The 27,164-nt window shown below is 45.8% G+C and overlaps 1 protein-coding gene across 3 annotated transcripts in view; it reads right to left on the bottom strand.

The window, feature by feature from the left end:
• The window catches only part of LOC137618661 (protein O-linked-mannose beta-1,2-N-acetylglucosaminyltransferase 1-like), a 370,898-nt gene that overhangs the window by 337,807 nt on the left and 5,927 nt on the right, over nt 1-27,164 (bottom strand). Inside the window, exon 2 of one of the 3 annotated variants that reach the window (XM_068348795.1) lies at nt 18,230-18,324. In XM_068348795.1, the coding sequence (XP_068204896.1) occupies nt 18,230-18,275 (46 nt within the window). In that variant the 5' untranslated portion in view covers nt 18,276-18,324. Of the gene's footprint in view, nt 1-18,229; nt 18,536-27,164 lie in introns of all 3 variants that reach the window. The other 2 variants (XM_068348793.1, XM_068348794.1) reach the window with 2 other exon arrangements.

Consider the following 27,164-nt stretch of genomic DNA (forward strand, 5'->3'; position numbering starts at 1 on the left):
CTACAATAAGGATATAAGGTGTGTGGATCTGTTTCGACCGCCGACATATAAGTCCCACAAGGGCGGTCAGGTAAGCCGGGACACTTCCGCATCGCAGAGGCCAACTTCCAAACACTCTGTCAAAAAGAAAAAGCAAACAAAGATTAATGGCTGTCAGTGTAGGCGAGGGTGATAGGAGACAAGTCTGTCTAGCACCCGAACCGATAGCAAAGTGAACTCAGCACACGTGTGTGTGAGGGGGGGTAGTATATTAACTAGCTGTGGGGTAGTAAACCCTCGTTGAAATTCTAATGGCTCATCATTTCAGCTACGCCGAAAGTAATTACCCATATTAAATAGCGTGGTTTGTATTTCAGTTACGGAACAAACACATTTTAAAAGAAAACAAACACAAAAAAACCACAACCTTAGGTTCTTCCCCTAACCTAACCTAAGAGCCGCATACTTACCGAAGAGGGGGTGGGCTACCCACTACAACACCCGTCCCTTCGACATCCCCAACCCTGCAACATCTGTATACTTAGCTCACCCTACGACTGAAGAGGGTGTACGTATGATAGCGGCCACCTGTTTGTATTATTATGTCTAACTTGGAATATGGCAGTGTGAGGGGGTGCAGATGGCATTCCCCCCCCCCCGTTAGATAAGTAGGTAAGGACGCAGCTTGTAAGTTAGGTTTGAAAGGAAAGTTTAGGTTAGTCGATGTCCATTTTTAATCAATGCGGGAGGAACTGGCCGCTGATAAACAAAGGCTCTGACTAAAGACGGGTATACACGATCGAACGGTTTGTTGAACGCAGTTCGACAGATAAGTGTTTGAAGTGATGTTCGAACGTGTGAACAGGGTATTTGGTTGTTGTCAAACAGTTCAAAGAAAGCCTGTTCTCTCCCGACTTTTGTGGGTGGAGCTTCATTGTCCACAAATCTTATGCTTTTGAGACTGACCCCTTTCTCGAACCGTTAGGCAAGCAGATTCGACAACCGGGTTCGACGAACCGTTCGACTATGTAAACCCCGCTTAAGTCTCAACCCTGTGTTTGAACTGGCTTCACTAATGGCACGGTATCACCAATTCTTAATATAACAAAACTAGCTTTATATTATCTCATTTCAACCAAAGATAAACAACTTCCCCTATAAAGAAAATCCATTTGACAAGTAATAAGAAAGTCTACCTGTCCCAAAAAACTAATGAGTTGGTAAGAAATTAAAGTTTCATACTATCAATAATCAATAGCATAACAAACATGCAAAACCTGCCTATATAAAGAAATAATGAATTAATTGGCAGTTCAGTTGAAACAAAGATTGATAATTAATACCTTTCCCACAGTAGACGATTGACAGTACATTTGCTTGGTCGGTTAGTAAACAAACAGATAAGGAAAATAAGAGGTAGATAGCGATTTATATTCTCAATTCCTGTTTACTGTTTTTTCTACTTTCTATGACCAAGAGATTATCGGCACCACAGGAAATCTATTATACGATACCGAAAATATGAGTAAGATTAATATTTATTTTCTTTTTTTTATAATTGATAAAATTCAAAGCATTAACATAATTATGTATCGTTAAAACATCATTGTAGAATAGACTTATTGTATGTATGTTGACCGCTAGTTTTAGCAACAAGCTAATTAGCCATATTATCAATATTTTTACTATTGTTGTTATTGTTATCATCAATATTATTATTATTACAATTATTATTATTAGTAGTAGTAGTGTGAGGAGACACCGATCCCTTCGTCGTCCAGAAAATCGACAAACTACTTATTTATTTAAATTCTCTCTTCGCCACACTGTGGTTTCCTATGTATATATATTCCGCTCTACCAAAGCTACATTTTGATATATGTATCGTTTCATAACATATTTTTGTTAACCCATAATTCATATATTTGTAAGTGTAAGAAAACACATATATTTTGGCAGGCACTTCAATCTGACTTGGCGCCAGTGCCATCCTACCTTTTCGTCCGCACTTTGTAATATACTTCCGTGCACATTCAAATAAAGTATCAGGTGATCTAGGTGACGCTTGTCTCACTGTCCTTACAACTGGTGACCCCGGAGTTGAAAGTAGCATCAGCAGTTTTGGCTTTGCCATTAACGGACTTATTACGGCCGTGCTACCTTCTACATACTCCGTTACCTTAGGCACGAGCCTGCCTTTGGTTCTCCCACACTTCGGTGAACGTAAGGCAGTAGGATGAGCTTAACCGACATATCAACTTCTCACCTCTTCGCCGACTCGTCGTCTGGCCACGATGCAGGAAGCAACACGCCCATCGCACCCAACGGCCTCGCCTCCACGCCCAAAGTCAAACTGCCGCCCTTTTCTCAACACAACACCGCTTCCTGGTTCCTGAGAGCGGACGTACTCTTCCGCGTCGCTAGACTCAGCGACTCCTGCGCCAAGGCTGACATCGTTCTCACCTCCATACCTGAAGAAGCATTCGACAAGATTTCCCCATGGCTCGACACCCAGGCCGGCCAAGTTTCATACGACGACCTGAGAACGAAACTCATCGGTATCTACTCCCTCTCCGTCTCAGCAAGGGCACAGAAAGTACTGGACCTCGCCGGCAAGCCCATGGGTGACACCTCTCCTGTCGAGGCGTGGGACGAGCTAACCGGTCTGCTTATGCTCCCCGAAACAGACAGCAACGGCCGACGACGTGAGATTAGCTTATCTAGCGAAATCTTTCTTCGACGCCTACCACAGGACGTAAGGGCCCAATTGACAGACGCCGACACGCTACCGATGAACGAACTCCTGTCGAAGGCTCAGAAGTTCCATGAGGCCTCCAAAGCATCTCGCCTCGGAGCATCATCGTCAACACCGCCTCCGTTCTCCTCCTTCAGCAGCTGCTCTTCCATAGACTCCTCGGCAATGGCCCTTGAGGACGACGAGATCAACATTCTATCAAGAAAGAAACCACCGCAACCGACGCGACCAAACCCTAGGCCTAACCCGGCATGGTGCTTCTACCACCAACAGTTCGGCAGTGACCCCAAGAAATGTAGAGCACCATGCAGTTTCCCTAGATGATGACGCCAGAAGCATCCACCTGCCACCATCGCAGCCGCAGTTAACCAAAACAAGATTGGTTTCTGTATCCTCGATACCATTTCCAACCGTAGACTCATGGTGGACACCGGCGCAATGCAGTCAACGTTCCCTCCTTCGAAGTCCGATCTAGACCGTGGTCCCGACAAAAACGCTCCCTCACTCATCGCCGCCAACGGATCTCCCATACGGTGCTATGGAATCAAGACCCTCAAGATATCTAACATGGGCCGTTCGTAGTCTTGGCCCTTCGCTATTGCCGACGTCAATCGCCCCCTCCTCGGTGCGGATTTCCTCGCCCACCATGGACTCCTCGTCGATGTCGCTAACAGACGTCTCATCGACACGGGAACCTGCCAGTCTCGCGCCCTAGAACACGGCCCTGCAACAATGTCCGTATCCGCCGTAACGACGCACCCCTAAGCCGACCTCCTACGAGAGTTTCCCGAGGTTTTCAAGCCCGAGCTCCGACACTCGCCAGGTTCCCCGTCCAAGCATGGTATCTATCACAACATCACAACGACAGGACCTCCCACTCACGCCAAATTCCGCCGCCTCCCGCCTCAGAAACTGAAGGATGCCAAACGCGCCTTCGAGGACATGGAACGCATGGGTATCTGTAAGAAAGCATCGAGCCCCTGGGCATCACCCCTGCACATGGTAAAAAAGCCGGACGGGTGCTGGAGACCTTGCGGCGACTACAGGCGCCTCAACCTCATCACAATGCCCGATCATTACCCGCTGCCCAACATGCAGGACCTGACGAACGCGTTGCACGGCGCAAAGTTTTTCACCAAGATGGACCTCCTCAAGTCTTACTTCCAGGTCCCCGTATTCCCGGAAGATATCCCGAAAACTGCCATTGTAACGCCGTTCGGATCCTACACCTTCGCATACTCAACCTTCGGTCTACGCAACGCCGGGGCGACCTTCCAACGACTAATGGATAGCATTCTGGGTGACCTACCTTTCTGCGTCTGCTACGTCGACGACATCCTGATATTCTCGAAAACCAAGGAGGAACACCGAGGACACGTCCGCACCGTCCTAAAGCGCCTACAGGAGAACGGCCTAGTCGTACGCTTCGACAAATGCACGTTCGGTGCGGAGGGAGTGGATTTCCTTGGTCACCGCGTATCCTTGTGCGGGGTAAAACCCATGACAACCAAAGTCGACGCCATCAGGAAGTTCCCAATGCCTACGACCATCCGCCAACTTCAGGAGTTCTTGGGAATGGTCAATTACTACAGGCGCTTCATCCCCAACATCGCACAAACCCTGTCACCCCTCGACGACGTCCTGAAAGGAAAAGCAAAAAAACTCGAGTGGGGCTTGCCCCAGCAACAGACATTTGCTCGGACGAAGGATGCCCTTGCGAATGCCACCACCCTGGCTCATTTCGACGACAACGCGCCCCTGCGACTAACGACCGATGCCAGCAACGTCGCCTGCGGGGCTGTGCTTGAGCAACTCGTCGATGGTTCTCCTCGACCGCTGGCATTCTTCAGCAAGAAATTGAAACCCGCCGAAACAAGATACAGCACCTTCGATAGGGAACTCCTCGCCGTCTACCTCGCCGTCCGCCACTTCAGGCACATCTTGGAGGGTACCCCCTTCACGATCGCAACGGATCATCAACCCCTCGTACACGCCTTCACGAAATCGACGGACGCATGGTCATCCCGACAACAACGTCATCTCGCATCAATCGCTGAATTCAGATGCACCATACGTTACGTCCCAGGAAAGAAAAACCCAGTCGCGGACGCCCTTTCAAGGATTGAAATTGACGCGATCCACCTAGGAATCGACTACGCCAATCTCGCAACCAAACAACGCACCGACCGAGAAGCACAGGATCACCTGACGGAGCCATCCGCGCTCAAGATAAGTGCGATTCCCCTCGGACCAGCAGGAGTAACTATTCTTTGCGACACCAGCACGGGCCGCCCTCGTCCCTGGGTACCAGCCTCCTGCAGAAGGAAAATATTCGATATCATCCATGGACTTTCGCACCCCTCAGGACGCACCACCGCTCACCTTCTGTCTGAAAAGTTTGTCTGGCCAGGGATAAAAAAGGACGCCCGGGAATGGGCGAAGTCATGCATCAACTGCCAGTCAAGCAAGGTCAGCCGTCACACCGAATCGGGGGTGGGCGATTTTCCCCAGCCAAAAAGACGTTTCGGTCATATACATATCGACATCGTGGGACCATTGCCCCCTTCTGGATCCGCTCGCTACCTACTTACGATCATCGATCGCTCCACGAGGTGGTTGGAGGCATCGCCGATGACCGAAGCTACGACTCAAGCATGTGCCGAAGCCCTCCTATCAAGCTGGGTGAGCAGGTTTGGCGTTCCTGACGACATCACGACTGACAGGGGCCCCGCTTTCCTCTCAGAAATATGGCTCGCTTTGGCGAACCTGATGGGGACGACGCTCCTCAGCACCACGGCATACAACCCCGCGGCAAACAGCATGGTCGGAAGAACTCACCGCGCCCTCAAGGCGTCCCTGATGGCGAGCTGCACCGACGGGGACTGGAAATCACGACTTCCTTGGGTACTCCTCAGCCTTCGTACCGCCCCTCGCGCAGACGGCGAACCTTCGCCCGCCGAAAAAGTTTTCGGGGAAGCGCTCGCAGTTCCTGGCGAATTCTTTCCCTCATCAACCGACGACACGCAGCTGGATCACCTAAGGGACATCGCCAGGAAGTTCAGGCCGTGTCTCAAAACTTACCAGGACAGAATCAAGCACTCGAAGCCAAAAAGCCTGGATGACTGCAGGTACGTTTTCGTCCGTGTCGACGCTCATCGACAACCACTGACTAGACATTATCTAGGTCCCTACCGGGTAATTAAAAAGACAACGAAAGCCTTCCTTCTCGACGTCCATGGCCAAGAGGACTGGGTCTCAATAGACCGCGTGAAACCAGCGTTTCTCGAAGGAAGCGACACCGCCTCCGCTGGACCTGGCAGACCCAGAGTTCCGCCTCAAAACAAGCCGCCCAACGAAAGAAAAATCATCAAACGACGACAAGAGGAAGAGATCCTTACACCGACCGCCAGCGCGCCCCTCCGTTCAAAAACAAGAGGAACCCTCTGACGCCCGAAGAGATACAAAGATTAATCATCAGCCCTCTACGCCGCCCGATGTCTTGGGGGGGAGTACTTGTAAGGACACCGCTCCCTTCGTCGTCCAGAAAATCGACAAACTACTTATTTATTTAAATTCTCTCTTCGCCACACTGTGGTTTCCTATGTATATATATTCCGCTCTACCAGAGCTACATTTTGATATATGTATCGTTTCATAACATATTTCTGTTAACCCATAATTCATATATTTGTAAGTGTAAGAAAACACATATATTTTGGCGGGCACTTCAATCTGACTTGGCGCTAACGCCATCCTACCTTTCCGTCCGCACCTTGTAATATACTTCCGTGCACATTCAAATAAAGTATCAGTTGATCTTGGTGACGCTTGTCTCACTGTCCTTACAGTAGTAGTAGTAGTAGTAGTAGTAGTAGTAGCTAAGCTACAATCCTAGTTGGATAAAAACGAGATGCTATAAGACCAAGGACTCAAACAGGGAAAATAAACAAGCGAGGAAAGGAAATATCTGCATGCATAGTATTAGGAACAGGATGGAACTGTCTGGGAAGATCTGAATGTAATGAATGATCATAATTATGAAAAATATTATGCAACATACATGAACTAATTGAACGACGGTGCCATAGATTAATATCTAGATCAGGAATAAGAAATTTAATAGATCGTAAGTTCCTGTGCAACAAATTAAAATGAGAATCAGCAGCTGAAGACCAGACAAGAGAACAATACCCAAAACAAGGTAGAATGAAAGAATTAAAACACGTCTTCAAAATAGATTGCTCACTGTAATCTTAAAATATTTTCTCAATAAGCCATTTTTTAGCAATTAAAGCAGAAACAGATTTAGTGGTTTTTTTTTTCAGAGGTAAATTTGCTATATAGAATCACACCTAAAATTTCAAATGAGTCGTACAGAGTTAAAGTAACATTATCAATGCTGAGATCTAGATGTTGAGGAGCGACTGTTCTTGACCTACTCACAATCATACTTTGAATTTTGTTAGGATTCAACTTCATGCCCCATAATTTGCGCCATGCACTAATTCTAGTTAGATCTCTATCAAGGGATTCAGCAACCCCAGGTCTACATTCAGGATATGGAAATGAAGCAATGAGAGTAGCATCTTCTGCATATGCAACAAGCTTGTTTTCTGGGCCAAACCACATATCATGTGTATACAATATGAAAAGCAATGGGCCAAGAATATTACCCTGAGGAACACCAGATATTACATTCCTATACTCACTATGGTGCTCATCAACAACAACTCTTTGCGATCTATTACTCAAAAAAATTCAATAATGATACTAAGAAAAGATTAACCAACTCCCTATGATTTGTTTGACTGATTCGGTCTTTCTGACCACTTTGGTCATTTTAGTAAATATTGATACCAATTTTTAGCAGCCGGTTTTCTGTTATGCTGAAACCATACTTCAATTAAAGGTCTGCTTTTAGTAGATAGGAAAAGTATTAATTAAGTGAGAAATTTGTGATATAGATGTATCTCCCCTATCCTCCCTACAAAGAGGAGGATATAAGAAAATGTATAAAACCATCACTGTTCTTTCCATTGAATCTATATTACGTATGATATCGTAATAGGATATAGGCTCTCCCATGTGTTCGGAAAGAAACTTAGTCAACATTCCTGCACCTCTTCAGGTCCAAGTGCACTGACATCAAAGGATTTTAAACCAGCCGGTTGGTTATATATACTTTTTTGGGCTCAAGCCATGTCGTCCTGATGGAAGTTCTTATTAGGTAGCTTCCTTGGGTATATTACAACTACGGCGATATTCCCAGAGAATTTACCTTAAGGTACCCAGAATTCTAACTCCTGGAGCGAATATCCCTAATAAAAGAAACAGGGATATCGCAAAATATCAGCGGACGTATTCTTGACACGCCACATGGCAATATGTACCCCGAACAGAGTTAACACCTCGTAGGGGTCAAATGGCAAGAAAACAAAAACGAAAAGAGAGGGGGGAGCCGTTCGTAAGGTATCTCTCCTCTCCCGTTTCGTAAGCGTGCCCTGCGCCGCTCGCGGCACCATCTGTATTCCTTTTTGCGTAGCTTAACAACTCGGTGTTTTTCCCTGTGTTTCTACCAAATCTTGGATTTATCTCAGCCTTTATGCTTTCTCCAACTTCTTCTGCCTCCGATAAGTTGAGTACCATTTCTTTTATGTATAAATGTAGGCTCTTGGTAAATTTTAAAGTGATTAAGAGAGTTATCTTTGTTACAAGAGCTGTTGCCTGCTGGAGGCGTCCTGGACGCTGTCGCTCGCTAGATAGGAGTTATTTTGTTAGCCAGAGCGACGTTCCCAGCTGTTTTGCTTTAATAAATTTAGCTGCTTAGCTTAATTAGGATTTCTTTTATGATGCTTTTAGTATTGGTGCCTTGGCGAAGGATTCGCCTAGGTTGGCCTACGCTAGACCTTGTAGCCTAGTCGTTTGGTCCTTGTACTTTCCTGCATGATATTCAGATTTCCTAGTGTTTTTATATAATTTTACTGAAGCGTTAGGCAACGTTATACATATAAGATTATGCTGAGTTCTTCCAAGATGGTATACGAGTGAGTTTCAGTGATTTAGGTAATCGATTCTCCCAGTGCCTAAGCTAGGTTGTCTTGGGGCCTTGGTATACTTTCTTGCTTTCCCCGGTTGCTCCCTTCTCTTCGGAGAAGGTGTGCAATCCCTTTCCCTCTGCGTAAGCCTTGGGCTTAACTCTAGTGGTGTATCTGAATTAACTTTCGATATTACTATATTAGGGTGTTCTGTTTCTTCCTGTTCCAGCAAGTCTGGCTTCAGAGAATGACGGAACAGCAGAGTTATTAGTCTGAGTCTGTCTCGTTTGGCTTGGGGTCGAGTCTCCCTCGCTAGACTGATACAGACTTAGGAGGCTTAGCCTCCTTCGGTCACTTTCGAAGGTCTCTGTACGATATGAGTCCTTCTTTCTGTGATCCATCAGACTAGTCCTTGTTGTTGTTCCGGATGGTGGGGTTGAGATCCCTCACCCGGGAATGGCAACGCCTTCCTTGCTTTGGTTCGGTGGGAGGTAGCAAGTATTGCTGGCCTCCCTCCTCGGATCTCCCTTAGGCTAAGATGAGTTTTCTTGGCGGTGGGTGATCCTTAACTATTGCAAGGTTGGTAGGACCCTCTTTGTCCCTTCCCCTCTGTCCTTTCCGTAATGTTCCACTACTGTTTGTTATTCTACATCTGTACCTAGCATAGGTTGGGATGTGGAGCTGACTTAGTCCCTTGCCGGCCGGCAGAGTGTGCCGGCCGGCAAAGGTCTGCTGCTTTGAGTGCTGCCCGGTCCTCCCTTGGTCCCTCATCCACGCCTGTCTGTAGAGCCAGTCGGCAGTGGTTAGGAAGCTTGAATTAGATTCTCCCCTTCCTTTGGGCACTCTTTCGGTTTGTTGGGCATTGAGGTAGTATAGCCTCTTAGCCCGGCATCCATTCTGTTTTCTTCTAGTGTTGTACTCTACCGACTGCCGGCCTAGGTGGCCGGCAGCCGGGCAGTCGGAGTACTCTGGTTCTGTTGCTGCCGGCCGGCATCGGTTGTATACCTCTGCCGGCCGGCCTTTATCTCGCCTCGTCTGCCAACCGCTAGGAGTGGTGGCCGGCAGCCGGGCGCTACCTAGCGTAGCTGCCGGCCGGCCGTGACTGCCGGCCGGCACATGCATCTAAACCAGAGCTCTGCCGCCTTATAGTTCTTAAGTTGTATACTTTAGATCTAGCTATGGTAAGTGCCGGCCGGCACATTACCTCCTATACTGTATCAGTATTCCCCAGTATAGTATATGCTGTGGGGAGGAAACTATAGTATGGTTGTGTTACAACGCTGTGTTTCTAACATGCTTGTGTTACCTTGCACAGCCCCTTGGTGTTTGCCTTACAGATATAGAAAGTGAGTTCTTTTTTGTCTATTATCCAGTATCTTAAAATCATACTTTAGGTGTGAGCTACACCTATTTCCTTTGGGAATATTGGCATTGGTTACTCTAGAAAAGACTAACCATTTGATTTTATTATCTGGAAGGCTGCAGCAATTGACTGTGTGGGAAACATAAGTGTGTGTCTTCCCTTTCTATTTTTATATGTTAATATATATCCATGTGTTATGCAGTTCACCTGATACTCATGGAAATTTTCTTCTTTTACAGGAGGAAAATCCGAAGTGCGGTAACGTCTTCTGCAACGTCCGTAGCAGGAACTTCTGCGGACACGATTTGTGTAGGAGGCACGCGGCTTGTGCAGCCTCCAAGGATGATCTCCGTTACTGGGACCCTCAGGTATGTTCGGTATGCACTAACCTGTTGGCGGAGGCTTTTGATTCCCCTAGGACGGCGGAGTCAAGGGATGCAGCGAGGGAGAAGCTTCGTACCTGGGTAAGGGGCTTCCAGAAGAACACCTCCGGACCTTATCTTCCCAGTGAGAAGATGAGGGCTTACCTCTTTCCCAGGGCTTCAACTGATGCAGTGATCCCCCAGCCTCGGCTGGAGATCCCTCTAGTCCAGATCCCAGTGGATGCTGAAGTGGCGGTCGCCATGCAGGACATTCAGCTGGATGACAGGATGTCGGACGTGTCCGAACGTCTGGAAGAGGACCTCCTGGCAGTGGGCCAGGACGAAGATCAGGCTCCAGACGCCGAAGAAGAAGAGGTTGTCGAGCCGTCAGCCGCTCCGGTTCAGGCCCCTGAACCTGTTCCCTCAACTTCGTCCGCTCTTCCAGCAGAGCTGGGACAGGCTCTCTCCTCCATCGTTGGTATGATCCAACAGATGCAGAAGGAGAATAGTGAGAAGGCGGCTGCAATGGAACTGCAGATGCAGAGACTTGCAGCGTCACGTGGGCCCCAGAAAAAGCTCAACGTGAAAGACCTTCCCTTGTGCTCAGATGCTAACCCGTGGAGATATGCTGAGCACATGCCGATGACGGCCGGGAAGATCGTCATGTCGGAGAAACTGGGTTCAGTTCCCCTTGAGGAGGTGGAATTCTGGCCCAGCAAAGGGGCGTATCCGGAATGTTACGTCCGTCTGAAGAAGGAGCCGGCATCTAAGGAGGAGACGGAGCCGAAGGAGGTGATCGTTATGGACCACGCCAAGGCTCAAGCTTTGCTGTCATCTGCAATGAAGGAGAGGGGCTTCTCGAACTCGAAAGTTGCTGCTTTGAGTAAGAAGCACCCTTCCTTCGTCTCCTCTCCGGCTAGAGCTTTCCCCTTTCTGCAGGAGGGGTTCGCGGCCGTTCTTAAAGCAGTCGAGGCTGGCAAGCCATGCCCCTCCTTGGAGGAGTGTAAGCCCTTGTCTCTAGCCCTGCCAATGGACAACAAGGACTGGAAGGACGTTCATCTTACCTTTTCGGTCGGGAAGTTGGGCGCCGATATTGCCGGACGGCAGTTCGGCGAGAACCTATCTAGGCTGTCTGACTTCCTCCTGCGGAGGGAGCTCGAGACGAAGGAATGTTTGGCGGCTTCGATGTCTCTCCAGACAACTCTCGAGACAATGGCGAGCGACCCTAAGGTCCACGAGATGTTTATGGTGGTGGCCAAGACCCATCTGGCCACGGTGACCAAGGACCTCTATAGCTTCGTCAAGGCGAGGAGGGCCTGTAGAGAGTTTGTGTTCGCTTTGGCGACAGTGAGGCACGAGCCAAGGAAGCTGATCTCCTCCAACATCTGGGGTAAGGACCTTTTCCTTAACGATGCAGTCAAGGAGGTGCTGGACAAGGCCGCCACGGAGAACAGAAATCTTCTCCTGAAGTGGGGCCTGTCCCTCAAGAGGAAGTCTTCCCCTGACGAGGGTCCCCAACCGAAGGGGAAGACGATGAGATCTAGGCTACCTTCCCGGCCAGCCAGGCCTTTTAGACAGCAACGACAACAGCAGCAGCAGTTGGCTTTGCCTTCGGTGCCCCAGATGGTGGCCCAAGCCCCGACCACTTTCCAATGCGTGCCCCAGGCAGTGTCATCGCAATCCCCGGCTTTCAACCCAGCGTTCGAAGGGCAGTCAACTACCTTTCGAGCGAAACCTAGAGGAGCGGCCAGAGGCTTGTCTAGACGCCCCTCAAGGGGAAGGGGATCCAGAGGTGGTCGAGGTCAGGGAGGCAAGACTGCAGGACAGCAATCGAAGTGAGATGATGCCGGTAGGAGGGAGACTTCAGAACTTTCGGGATCGCTGGACCTTCGATCCCTGGGCCCACAGCCTGCTCAAGAATGGACTGGGTTGGAGCTGGTACAGCACTCCGCCCCCGTGCCCTCGATTTTTCTAACACTCCACCCCCGTTTTGGAGGAGTACATTCAAGAACTGTTGGAGAAAAATGTGATTCGAAGGGTAAAGTCCATCAAATTCCAAGGGAGGCTGTTTTGTGTTCCCAAGAAAGACTCGGGGAAACTCAGAGTCATTCTGGACTTGTCGCCACTCAACAAGTTCATAGTGAACTACAAGTTCAAGATGTTAACACTGCAACACATAAGGACCTTACTGCCCAAGAGGGCATTTACAGTCTCCATAGACTTGTCAGACGCCTATTGGCACGTTCCAATCAGCCGCCGTCTCTCCCCCTACCTAGGATTCGAGCTATAACGAAGACTATACGCCTTCAGAGCCATGCCATTCGGGCAAAACATAGCCCCAAGGATCTTCACGAAGCTTGCGAGCGCAGCTCTCAAACAATTACGCCTAAAAGGGATCCAGGTGGTAGCCTACCTGGACGACTGGCTGGTGTGGGCAGCATCCAGGGCAGAATGCTTGCAAGCTTCCCTACAGGTGATTCAGTTCCTAGAGTATCTAGGGTTCAAGATCAACAGAAAGAAGTCTCGTCTTTCTCCATCTCAGAGGTTCCAGTGGTTGGGAATTCACTGGGACCTACTGTCACACCGATTCTCCATCCCAATGATGAAAAGGAAGGAGATAGCGGGGTCTGTCAAGAGACTTCTAGATTCCGAAAGGATATCAAGGCGCGAACAAGAGAGAGTACTGGGCTCTCTCCGGTTTGTGTCGGTAATAGACCCGGTGCTAAGAGCACAGCTGAAGGATGCAGCCGGAGTATGGAGAAACTTTGCATCAAACGCGCGAAGAGATCTGAGAAGACCAGTTCCGCTTCGTCTACGTACTCTTCTCAGACCGTGGTCCCAAGCCAGACAACTAAAGAAGTCGGTACTTCTCCAACCACCTCCCCCGTCGGTGACGATTCACAGACGCCTCGAAGGAGGGGTGGGGAGGTCACTCTCATCGGAAGAAGGTCCAAGGGACCTGGTCCAAGCTATTCAAGACCTTTCACATAAACTTTCTAGAAGCTATGGCAGTGCTTCTTACCTTAAAGAAAGTTTCCCGGGGCACTCGATCCACATAAGGTTGGTGCTGGACAGCGAGGTGGTTGTGAAATGCTTGAATCGACAGGGATCGAGGTCCCCACCTCTCAACCAGGTGATGTTGGCCATCTTCCGACTGGCGGAAAAGAAGAAGTGGTACCTGTCGGCAGTTCACCTTCAAGGAGTCCGCAATGTGACAGCGGACGCTCTATCCAGGTTTACACCGGTAGAGTCGGAATGGTCCCTAGACGCAGGATCATTCTCCTTCATCTCGAGTCAAGTCCCGGAACTGCAGATAGACCTCTTTGCGACGAAAGACAACAAGAAGTTGCCCCGGTACGTGTCCCCGTACGAGGACCCCTTGGCGGAAGCAGTGGACGCAATGTCCCTCGACTGGAACAGATGGTCCAGGATCTATCTGTTCCCTCCTCACAACCTTCTGTTGAGGGTCCTCAACAAACTGAGATCCTTCAAGGGAGTAGCAGCGATAGTGGCCCACAAGTGGCCGAACAGCGTGTGGTTCCCTCTGGCACTGGAACTACAGTTGAAGTTTCTACCGCTGCCGGATTCAGTTCTGACCCAGCGAGTCCAGAAGTCGACTGTCTGCGCTTCATTACAGAAAACCCGGACCCTGCAGCTCATGATTTTCTCTCCCTAGCGGTGAAGAAGCGGTTCGGGATCTCGAAAGACAGCATTGACTTCCTGGAGGAGTATAAGTGCAAGTCTACTAGAAGGCAATATGAGTCAGCTTGGAAAAAATGGGTGGCCTTTGTCAAAGAGAAGAATCCGCATGAGATCTCGACGGACTTCTGCTTGTCCTTCTTCATCCACCTCCACGGGCAGGGGCTGGCAGCTAACACGATTTCTACGTGTAAGTCTGCTTTGACAAGACCCATCCTATATGCCTTCCAGGTAGACCTCGCTAATGAGATCTTTAATAAAGTCCCGAAAGCCTGCGCTAGGCTCAGGCCTTCAGCATCTCCAAAGCCTATTTCATGGTCTTTGGACAAAGTCCTTCACTTCGCCTCATTACTGAATAATGAGGAGTGTGCGTTGAAGGATTTGACCCAAAAGGTTATCTTCCTTTTTGCACTCGCGTCCGGGGCCAGGGTTAGTGAGATTGTAGCCCTCTCGAGAGAGGAAGGTTGTGTTCAGTTCCTGGATGGGGGAGAACTGAACCTGTTTCCGGACCCTACGTTTCTTGCTAAGAACGAGTTACCCACCAACAGGTGGGGTCCCTGGAGAATCTGCCCTCTGAAAGAAGATGCATGTCTATGTCCCGTAGAATGCCTAAAGGTCTATCTTCGTAGAACTTCAGACTTCAGGGGGGGGTCAACTGTTCAGAGGAGAAACATCGGGCTCAAATTTATCTTTGAAACAACACAGGGCGAAAATTACATATTTTATTCGCAGAGCGGATCCTGACAGTTCACCCGCAGGTCATGATCCGAGGAAAGTTGCCTCCTCCTTAAATTTCTTTAACTTTATGGATTTTGAACAGCTGCGTTCATTCACCGGCTGGAAGTCTTCCAGGGTGTTCTTTCGCCACTATGCGAAACAAGTGGAGCAACTAAAGAGGTCTGTGGTAGCAGTGGGTTGCGTTGTTAACCCTGCTGTTTAACTCTGCGAGGAACAGTGGATTTAATTGGGACTATTAATTCCAGGGTGAGTGTGTAGTTATATGCGGTGCTATAACTAAGTGTAAGGGCACGGGTTGCCCACGTTATCTGTTCCGTTTTCAAGGTGAACTTAGCATAAGTACAGACATGTGTGCCGGGCGTTTTGGACGCTAATGTGAGTGGCTAGTAACACAGACTTTTAACTTTGATACCTCGGTATGTGAATGTGGCTCTAATGTTTTTCTTTCAGATAAACAAGTATCTGTTTACTACCATACTTATGCAAATCTTTGGTTATCCACCTCTTATATGTATATAATTGTTGTAACCATGTCTATTTATTGTTAGTCAATAAACTTGTTCTTGGGAACCTTGCGTCTCCTTCACCTATGTCGATTTCTTATCATTAATTAAGCATTCATCCTATGTATGTTTATCGGGGATAACTATAATAGTCTGTTCCTTGGTGCAAGCTTTTGTTGCAAGTTTCTTCTTACACAGATATAAACCTTTGTCCAACTCAGTATCGAACGTGGAACTGGTCGATATTTCATTTTGACGCAGTAGTTCTTTACAAACTATGCTTTACTTTATATAGGGTGAGACCACTATATTGGCTTGCCAGTGATTTATACATAGGTATATGTACTCTTCGAGACTTTCCCAGAGTCTAGTAGGACTCTTCCCTGTAGGGGGCAGGAAGCTCTATCATGGTTTATGGTTAGTTGAAAAGATGTATAACGGTAACATCTTAGGTCTCTAGGTCGAGTCGGCCGGGGAAATACTTCTGGGGAGTACGGCACGTTTTGAGAATCCACAGATACAGTAATGCTCTGGTATACTTCCATAGGACGACATGGCTTGAGCCCAAAAAACGGATTTTGAGCGAAGCGAAAAATCTATTTTTGGGTAAGATGGCCATGTCGTCCTGATGGACCCGCCCTGCCCCTTTCTTTAAAGAAAAAAAAAAAAAAGAAGAAGGGGCTGTAGGTCCCCTCCCTACATACAGTATCTGTAGCACCTCGTGTATCGCTACAAGGAATACAGATGGCGCCGCGAGCGGCGCAGGACGCGCTTACGAAACGGGAGAGGAGAAATACCTTACGAACGGCTCCCCCCTCTCTTTTCGTTTTCGTTTTCTTGCCATTTGACCCCTACGAAGTGTTAACTCTGTTCGGGGTACAGATTGCCATGTAGCGTGTCAAGAATACGTCCGCTGATATTTTGCGATATCCCTGGTTCTTTTATTAGGGATATTCGCTCCAGGAGTTAGAATTCTGGGTACCTTAAGGTAAATTCTCTGGGAATATCGCCATAGTTGTAATATACCCAAGGAAGCTACCTAATAGGAACTTCCATCAGGACGACATGGCCATCTTACCCAAAAATAGATTTTTCGCTTCGCTCAAAATCCGTTCTTCTTTCCTTAGGACAAGTATCCAATTAGAAGGTTTGTATTAGCTTAGGAACGACAAAAATAAATTTTTGAAAAAAAGACTTTTTTCTAACTATACGAATGCAAGACTAATTCTCACTTCCTGCTTCAACCAGCTCACAAGTCGTAGGTCAAGGTCAATGCGGATACTCAATATGCTGGAAAGGGGGCGGGGCATCCCCACTACCCTTCAATAACCCCCGACATCTCGTTTTGAATTATAACAGCAGAGTTCCAGCTATGCTAATATCATACTTCTATTAAAAGAATCGTTATTTTGCATATTATATACACACGATATGTAGTTTGGCCTACAAAACAAGCTCGTTGTACATGTAGATCATACTCTCTTTGCATTAATTACATCTCCTGACTGTAGATCTGTGGTTGCTGAATCCCTTTATCGATATCTAGCTAAAATTAGGGAAAATTGTGGGATATGAAGCTAAACACTAACAATAGTTAAAGTATAATTATAAGTAGGTCGAGGACAGTGGCTCCTCAACATCCAGATCTCTGCATTGATAATGTTTATTTAACTATATACAATCCCTTTAAAATAATATGTGTTATTTTTTTATTACAAATCTACTTCTAAGATACACATTTGGTCTGTTTCTTCTTCAATTGCACAAAAGATTGACTTATTGAGAAAGTCTTCAAAGATTTTCGGTGATCAATCTATTCTGAAAAAGTGTTTTAATTTTTTCATTCTACCTTGTTTCGAGTATTGTTCTCCTGTCTGGTTTTCAGCAGCTGGCTCTTATTTTGATCTGTTGGACAAAATCTTACGGTGTATTAAATTTTCTAGTCTAGATCTTGATACTAATCTCTGGTACCGTCGTTCAGTTAGTTTCGTATGCATGTTGCATAAGATTTTTCATAACTCAGACCATCCTTTGCATTCAGATCATCTCAGACTATATCAACGTGCATGTAGTATTAGGTACTCAGTTAATTATAATAGTTTTGCCATTTCCATCATAAGGCTCAACAATCATAGTAATCTAGGAGTTTTATTTCAGCTGTGACCAGATTGTGAAATGATCTTCCTAATCAGGCAGTTGAATCAGTGGAACATCAGAAGTTCAAACTTGCATCCAATGTTTTTATGCTGAACAGGCTGACATGAGTCTGTCTTCATAGTTTACACAAGGCAGGTCTGTTTTAACTTTGTTACTGATCTTAAGCAATTATATATTCTATAATTCATTACTTCTCGTAGATCGTTTATTTATTGCCTTATTTACTTTCCTCACTGGGCTAAATTTTCCTATTGGAGTCCTTGGGTTTATAGTATCCTGCTTTTCCCACTGGAGTTGAAGCTTCAATAATAATAATAATAATAATAATAATAATAATAATAATAATAATAATAATAATAATAATAATAATATAGTTACACACATATGTATGTATGTAAGTATTTATGTATGTATGTATGTATGTATGTATGTATGTATGCATGTATGTATGTATGTCCAGTTTATAAATTAGTTGCATTACTCTTAAATTTCTTTCTACGTATCAAAGTAAGTTGTATGTATATATACTATTTGAACCATTGTCTGAGGAGGGCTAAGGATACATTTGAGCACACACATCTTACCTACATTATTTTTAAGTTAAAATATGATAAAAAAAAACACATAATATACTCTACCTTGTCTGAATCTTCTTGGTACTTTCACCAAAGTTGATCTTCCCATTATAAACTGTTTCTTCTTGTCTGTCTTCTTTGTACTTTGCTATTTGCAACTAAAGTTTCAAACGTTAATAAAAGTCAAATCAGTAACTATTTTCTTTTGTGTTGGAGCAGTAAAGATTTATTCAAGTTTAATCACTGATTATAGTTTGCGTTAATTTCTAGACTTCAGTAAATTTAGTGTTCGTCTAGTTTTACTGAAATGTTGTTATTACATAATTTCAGGGCTTCATGGACTTTTTTTTCATTGTAGACAATATTAATCTAAATACAAAGATATAAATAGATAGGATTTAGATTTGAAAAATGTTATCTAATTTCATTTACAAAGTTCGATTAGGCTACAAAACTTTTTCAAAATATGAATAATCTTTACGAGTCTTTTGACAAACTCCTATAATTGGAATTTTTGGGCTTACGAGAACATATTAGTATAATTAAAACTATTTTTGAAGCCAAACCATATTAACTTTGCAATCGACTATTAATTTTCAAAATAAACTTTATTTGAAGCCTTATGATAAAAGAAAATTAAATATGGGAAATAGAAGCATAATCAAAACTATAAATATTGCTACATATATATTCAATATAAGCTGTTTAGGAGAGAGAGAGAGAGAGAGAGAGAGAGAGAGAGAGAGAGAGAGAGAGAGAGAGAGAGAGAGAGAGAGAGAGAGAGAGTCTCCCTCTTTGTTCATTACAATGGCAATATCTAAATATCCATTTCCATTTCATTAAGTTTATCTTAAGAAGCAAGTAGAATCTTAAATCGTAATTTATAATTTTATCAAGCGCTCTTATCTAACTAAGAGTTTTATATCCTATCTACATTATCTTACGAAACCTTCCCAGATCACAATAGTCCATCCTTTCATCTGTGCTAACCTTTTCATCACTTGTTTTCTGAACCTCTATACTAAAAGCCTGTCAAAATCTTTTATGGTCGGTATTACTCCATGGAAATGAGTCATGGTATGACAATGAAAGAATCTCCAATAGGTTTAGTAGACTTGAGAACAAAGCCCCCAGAAGGATATTGGGAGTTAAATGGCAGGACAGGATTAAAAATAAAACTATAAGATAGATTATTCGAGTGCCAAATGTGGATGAGATCATGATGCTGGGTAGATGAAAAATGGTTTTGGCATGCTCTTCACTCTCCACAAGAGAGATTAGTTCATCAAACGTTCAGTAGGGCTCCACAAGGGACTAGAAGAGTTGGGAGACCTAGGCCTAATTGGCTGAGGATTATGGAGCGGGAAGTAGTGATGAATAGAGGGGTATTGATTTAAAAGCTTAAAATAGAGATGACTGGCGAAATCTAACAAAGGTCCTTTGCATCAATAGGCATAGATGATGATGATGATGATGATGATGATGATGATGAGATATATATATATATATATATATATATATATATATATATATATATATATATATATATATATATATATATATATATATATATATATATATATATTGTAAGGACACCGCTCCCTTCGTCGTCCAGAAAATCGACAAACTATTTATTTATTTGAATTCTCCTTTCGCCACACCGTGGTTTCCCATGTATATATATTCCGCTCTATCAGAGCTACATTTTGACATATGTATCATTTCATTACATGTTTCTGTTAACTCATAATTCGTATATTTGTAAGTGTAAGAAAACACATATATTTTGGCGGGCACTTCAATCTGATTTGGCGCCAGCACCATCCTACCTTTCCGTCCGCACCTTGTAATATACTCCCGTGCACATTTGAATAAAGTATCAGTTGATCTTGGTGACGCTTGTCCCACTGTCCTTACAACTGGTGACCCCGGAGTTGAAAGTAGCACCAGCGGTTTTGGCTTTGCCATTAACGGACTTATTACGGCCGTGCTACCTTCTCTATACTCCGTTACCTTAGGCACGAGCCTGCCTTTGGTTCTCCCACACTTCGGTGAACGTAAGGCAGTAGGATGAGCTTAACCGACATATCAACTTCTCACCTCTTCGCCGACTCGACGTCTGACCACGATGCAGGAGGCAACACGCCCATCGCACCCAACGGCCTCGGCTCCACGCCCAAAGTCAAACTGCCGCCCTTTTCTCAACACAACACCGCTTCCTGGTTCCTGAGAGCAGACGTACTCTTCCGCGTCGCTAGACTCAGCGACTCCTGCCCCAAGGCTGACATCGTTCTCACCTCCATACCTGAAGAGGTATTCGACAAGATTTCCCCATGGCTCGACGCCCAGGCCGGCCAAGTTTCATACAACGACCTGAGAACGAAACTCATCGGCATCTACTCCCTCTCCGTCTCAGCAAGGGCACAGAAAGTACTGGACCTCGCCGGCAAGCCCATGGGTGACACCTCTCCTGTCGAGGCATGGGACGAGCTAACCGGCCTGCTTATACTCCCCGAAACAGACAGCCACAGCCGACGACGTGAGATTAGCTTATCCCCCGAGATCTTTCTTCGACGCCTACCACAGGACGTAAGGGCTCAATTGACAGACGCCGACACGCTCCCGATGAACGAACTCCTGTCGAAGGCTCAGAAGCTCCACGAGGCCTCCAAAGCATCTTGCCTCGGAGCATCATCGTCAACACCGCCTCCGTTCTCCTCCTTCAGCAGCTGCTCTTCCATAGACTCCTCGGCAATGGCCCTTAAAGACGACGAGATCAACATTCTATCAAGAAAGAAACCACCGCAACCGACGCGACCGAACCCTAGGACTAACCCAGCATGGTGCTTCTACCACCAACAGTTCGGCAGTAACGCCAAGAAATGTAGAGCACCATGCAGTTTCCCTAGAAGATGATGCCAGAAGCATCCACCTGCCACCATCGCAGCCGCAGTTAACCGAAACAAGAATGGTTTCTATATCCTCGATACCATTTCCAACCGTAGACTCATGGTGGACACCGGCGCAATGCAGTCAACGTTCCCACCTTCCAAGTCCGACCTAGACCGTGGTCCCAACAAAAACGCTCCCTCACTCATCGCCGCCAACGGATCTCCCATACGGTGCTATGGGATCAAGACCCTTAACCCTGGATAGGTACGGTCCTCGGACACCCCTTTAAGGGTATACTCGGACGCGAACGACCCCGACGCCAAAAAAAATTCTTGAAAAATCAGTTTTTGCAGTAACCTCCTTTTTTCTTTTGCCAAAAAAAAACTTCAATGAATGCTTAAAACAACTGTAAAGATAAATACTACTCATCTGCAGAAAAACTATTTATTATAAATATTTTAAAAAATTAAGTAGAAAAAAAAAAAGACCTGACATAAAAATTCATAAAAAAAAAGTTTATACATATATACACAAATCCTTTTAGGAATTGATTCTTGAATGTTTAGGACACATCTTGATGTATTTTGGATGAAGTCAGACCCATGGAGGTGAAGATCTGAAATGAGAAAAAAAGGGTAACTTTTTTTGGCCAAATAAAATTGTCCAAATTTCATGAATTTTTTTGGGTACCCAAATGAAATAGGAAGTGGCTAATTTTTTTATGGAATAAACATATGTTATCCTAAAATAGAAATATGTAAAAAAATCTTCATTATTTTGTAAATTACATTTATATCAGGGGCCATATCTAAAGGTAATTTTTTGAGTACTTGGAAATTTCGTAAAAAAATACATATATTTAATATATAATATGATATTTATGCAGGTAAAAATATACCAAAATATCACAAATTCTATAGGGAACAAGAATATATATAGATAGGGCAGCTTACGCTTCGGATATGTCCACAAAATGGCCGCCAACCACACTGACTCAGACTCCCTAATCTGCCACTTGAAATGTAGGAAGGGTATGTCAATTTCAAGGTGTTATTTACTAATCTAATTATTATTGGATATGCATAAAAATTGTATGGTGGGTTGCTGGATAATTGTCGATTATTTTACGACTATAAAATTAAAATTCTGACCCAAAAAATTTTTTTTGAAGGGAAATAAAATCGAAAAAAAAAAAAAATGTAAAACAATATTTTAGCTAAAAAAATTTGATGATATTCAATCAAAAAAAAAGTAAACAAAATTTTCCGACAAATAAACATCTAGAGGAATCATTACTCTGTGATAGTTCCTTAGTACGTAGTAATTTTGAAAGAATTGGGAAAAAACGAAAAAATGGCAATCACCGGAAAATCGAACACATACCTATATATACGCCATATCTGGCTAAAAAAAAGATAGGCATGGGTAGCCAGATCATCTAGAAACACTTTCCAACACTATAAAAATATAAGTTTTGCGACACTACTTGCCAATTCCTTACGGTAACATGACTAAGCAAAAAAATGCAAAACAAATAAAAAGGGGCACTCGTGGAAAAATGGCCATTCTAATATACGGCATTTCAGAAAAAAAAAATTTCAGCCACGTGCTAGGCAAACCATCAAGGCATATTTTCCGACAAATAAACATATAAATGAAATATTACTCTGTGATAGTTCCTTAGTACGTAGTAATTTTGAAAGAAATGGGAAAAAACGAAAAAATGGCAATCACAGGAAAATCGAACACATACTTATATATACGCCATATCTGGCTAAAAAAAAAATAGGCATGGGTAGCCAGATCATCTAGAAACACTTTCCAACACTATAAAAATATAAGTTTTGCGACACTACTTGCCAATTCCTTACGGTAACATGACTAAGCAAAAAAATGCAAAACAAATAAAAAGGGGCACTCGCGGAAAAATGCCCAACATTCTAATATACGGCATCTCAGATAAAAAAAAAAGACATGCACGTGTTAGCCCAACCATCAAGGCACACTTTCTAACACATAAACATGAAAAAAAAATCAATAATATACGGCAATTCCTTACTACGTAGTAAATTTTTACAAATATTGAAAAAAAAACAGAAATTGGCAACCGCAGTTAAATACCCAATATACCAATAACTACGTCGTATCTGACAAAAACAAAATCACGCATGGGTAGCCAGATCATCTAGACACACTTTCCAACATTAAAAAAGCAAAAGTTTTACGACACTATTTCGCAATATCTTACGGAAAAATGACTTGGCAAAAAAATTAAAAAAAATTAAAAAGGGACACTCGCGGTAAAATGCCCGACATTCTAATATACGACATCTCAGATAAAAAAAAAGACATGCACGTGTTAGCCCAACCATCAAGGCACACTTTCTAACACATAAACATGAAAAAAAAAATGAATAATATACGGCAATTCCTTACTACGTAGTAATTTTTACAAATATTGAAAAAAAAACAGAAATTGGTAACCGCAGTTAAATACCCAATATACCAATAACTACGTCGTATCTGACAAAAACAAAGTCATGCATGGGTAGCCAGATCATCTAGACACACTTTCCAACACTAAACAAGCAAAAGTTTTACGACACTATTTGGCAATATCTTACGGAAAAATGACTTGGCAAAAAAATGAAAAAAAATTAAAAAGGGGCACTCGCGGTAAAATGGTCCTCGTGGTGATGAACGACATTTTAACTAAAAAAAAAAACATGCACATGGTAGCCAAACAATCCACCAAGACTTTCCACAACTGATAACCTATACAAGTTGCACCATTCTACGACAATTTCATAATACGTAATAACTTTGATAATTATGCAAACTACCTCAGAAGGGTAAACTCGGACGCGAACGACCCCGACGCGTCTCAGAAATCGGGGAAGGAGTACAGCTACAGCAATGCACATCTGGACACTACTAGAGCGTGTAGGGGAGACACCTCCTGCAGGTCGATCACCCACAAATTCAGTCACAGGGGTGAGTCACGTGAGAAAAACCTGTTTTTTTTTTGACGCTCGGGGTCGCAAACGACCCACCGTACCTATCCAGGGTTAAGATATCTATCATGGGCCGTTCGTATTCTTGGCCCTTCGCTATCGCTGACGTCAATCGCCCCCTCCTCGGTGCGGATTTCCTTGCCCACCACGGACTCCTCGTCGATGTCGCTAACAGACGTCTCATCGACACGGGAACCTGCCAGTCCCGCGCCCTAGAACACGGCCCTGCAACAATGTCCGTATCCGCCGTAACGACGCACCCCTAAGCCGACCTCCTACGAGAGTTTCCCGAGGTTTTCAAGCCCGAGCTCCGACACTCGCCAGGTTCCCCGTCCAAGCATGGAATCTACCACAACATCACAACGACAGGACCTCCCACTCATGCCAAATTCCGCCGCCTCCCGCCCCAGAAAATGAAGGATGCCAAACACGCCTTCGAGGACATGGAACGCATGGGTATCTGTAAGAAAGCATCGAGCCCCTGGGCATCACCCCTGCACATGGTAAAAAAGCCGGACGGGTGCTGGAGACCTTGCGGCGACTACAGGCGCCTCAACCTCATCACAATGCCCGATCATTACCCGCTGCCCAACATGCAGGACCTAGCGAACGCGTTGCACGGCGCGAAGTATTTTACCAAGATGGACCTCCTCAAGTCTTATTTCCAGGTCCCCGTATTCCCGGAAGACATCCCGAAAACTGCCATTGTAACGCCGTTTGGAACCTACACCTTCGCATACTCAACCTTCGGTCTACGCAACGCCGGGGCGACCTTCCAACGACTAATGGATAGCATTCTGGGTGACCTACCTTTCTGCGTCTGCTACGTCGACGACATCCTGATATTCTCGAAAACCAAGGAGGAACACTGGGGGCACGTCCGCACCGTCCTCAAACGCCTACAGGAGAACGGCCTAGTCGTACGTTTCGACAAATGCACGTTCGGTGCGGAGGGAGTGGATTTCCTTGGTCACCGCGTATCCTCGTGCGGGGTAAAACCCATGACAACCAAGGTTGACGCCATCAGAAAGTTCCCGATACTTACGACCATCCGCCAACTTCAGGAGTTCCTGTGGATGGTCAATTACTACAGGCGCTTCATCCCCAACATCGCACAAACCCTGTCACCCCTCGACGACGTCCTGAAAGGAAAAGCGAAAAAACTCGAGTGGGGATTGCCCCAGCAATAGGCATTCGCCTGGACGAAGGATGCCCTTGCGAATGCCACCACCCTGGCTCATTTCGACGACAACGCGCCCCTGCGACTAACGACCGATGCCAGCAATGTCGCCTGTGGGGCTGTGCTGGAGCAACTCGTCGACGGTTCTTTTCAACCGCTGGCATTCTTCAGCAAGAAATTGAAACCCGCCAAAACAAGATACAGCACCTTCGATAAGGAACTCCTCGCCGTCTACCTCGCCGTCCGTCACTTCAGGCACATCTTGGAGGGTACTCCCTTCACAATCGCGACGGACCATCCACCCCTCGTACACGCTTTCACGAAATCGACGGACGCATGGTCCTCCCGACAACAACGTCATCTCGCATCAATCGCCGAATTCGGGTGCACCATACGTTACGTCCCAGGAAAGAAAAACCCAGTCGCGGACGCCCTTTCAAGGATTGAAATTGACGCAATCCACCTGGGAATCGACTACGCCAATCTCGCAACCGAACAACGCACCGACCAAGAAGCACAGGATCACCTGACGGGGCCATCCGCGCTCAAGATAAGTGCGATTCTCCTCGGACCAGCAGGAGTAACTATTCTTTGCGACACCAGCACAGGCCGGCCACGTCCCTGGATACCAGCCTCCTGCAGAAGGAAAATATTCGATATCATCCATGGACTTTCACACCCCTCAGGACGCACCACCGCTCGCCTTCTGTCTGAAAAGTTCGTCTGGCCAGGGATAAAAAAGGATGCCCGGGAATGGGCGAAGTCATGCATCAACTGCCAGTCAAGCAAGGTCAGCCGTCACACCGAATCGGGGGTAGGCGATTTTCCCCTGCTAAAAAGACGTTTCGGTCATATACACATCGACGTCGTGGGACCATTGCCCCCTTCTGGATCTGGTCGCTACCTGCTTACAGGTACGACTCAAGCATATGCCGAAGCCCTCCTGTCAAGCTGGGTGAGCAGGTTTGGCGTTCCTGACGACATCACAACTGACAGAGGCCCCGCTTTCCTCTCAGAAATATGGCTCGCTTTGGCGAACCTGATGGGGACGACGCTCCACAGCACCACGGCATACAACCCCGCGGCAAACGACATGGTCGAAAGAACTCACCGCGCCCTCAAGGCGTCCCTGATGGCGAGCTGCACCGACGGGGACTGGAAATCACGACTTCCTTGGGTACTCCTCGGCCTTCGCACCGCCCCTCGCGCAGACGGCGAACCTTCGCCCGCCGAAAAGGTTTACGGGGAGGCGCTCGCAGTTCCTGGCGAATTCTTTCCCTCATCAACCGACGACACGCAGCTGGATCACCTAAGGGACATCACCAGGAAGTTCAGGCCATGTCTCAAAACTTACCAGGACAGAATCAAGCACTTCAAGCCAAAAAGCCTGGATGACTGCGGGTACGTTTTTGTCCGTATCGACGCTCATCGACAACCACTAACTAGACCTTATCGAGGTCCCTACCGGGCAATTAAAAAGACAACAAAAGCCTTCCTTCTCGACGTCCATGGCCAAGAGGACTGGGTCTCAATAGACCGCGTGAAACCAGCATTTCTCGAAGGAAGCAACACTGCCTCCGCCGGACCTGGCAGATCCAGAGTTCCACCTCAAAACAAGGCGCCCAACGAAAAAAAAATCATCAAACGACGACAAGAGGAAGAGATCCTTACGCCGACCACCGGCGGCGCGCCCCTCCGTTCAAAAACAAGAGGAACCCTCCGACGCCCGAAAAGATACGAAGATTGATCATCAGCCCTCTACGCCGCCCGATGTCTTGGGGGGGGGGAGTACTTGTAAGGACACCGCTCCCTTCATCGTCCAGAAAATCGACAAACTATTTATTTATTTGAATTCTCCTTTCGCCACACCGTGGTTTCCCATGTATATATCTTCCGCTCTATCAGAGCTACA

Source organism: Palaemon carinicauda, chromosome 25 (assembly GCF_036898095.1).
Source record: "Palaemon carinicauda isolate YSFRI2023 chromosome 25, ASM3689809v2, whole genome shotgun sequence".
In the NCBI taxonomy this organism is placed as follows: domain Eukaryota; kingdom Metazoa; phylum Arthropoda; class Malacostraca; order Decapoda; family Palaemonidae; genus Palaemon; species Palaemon carinicauda.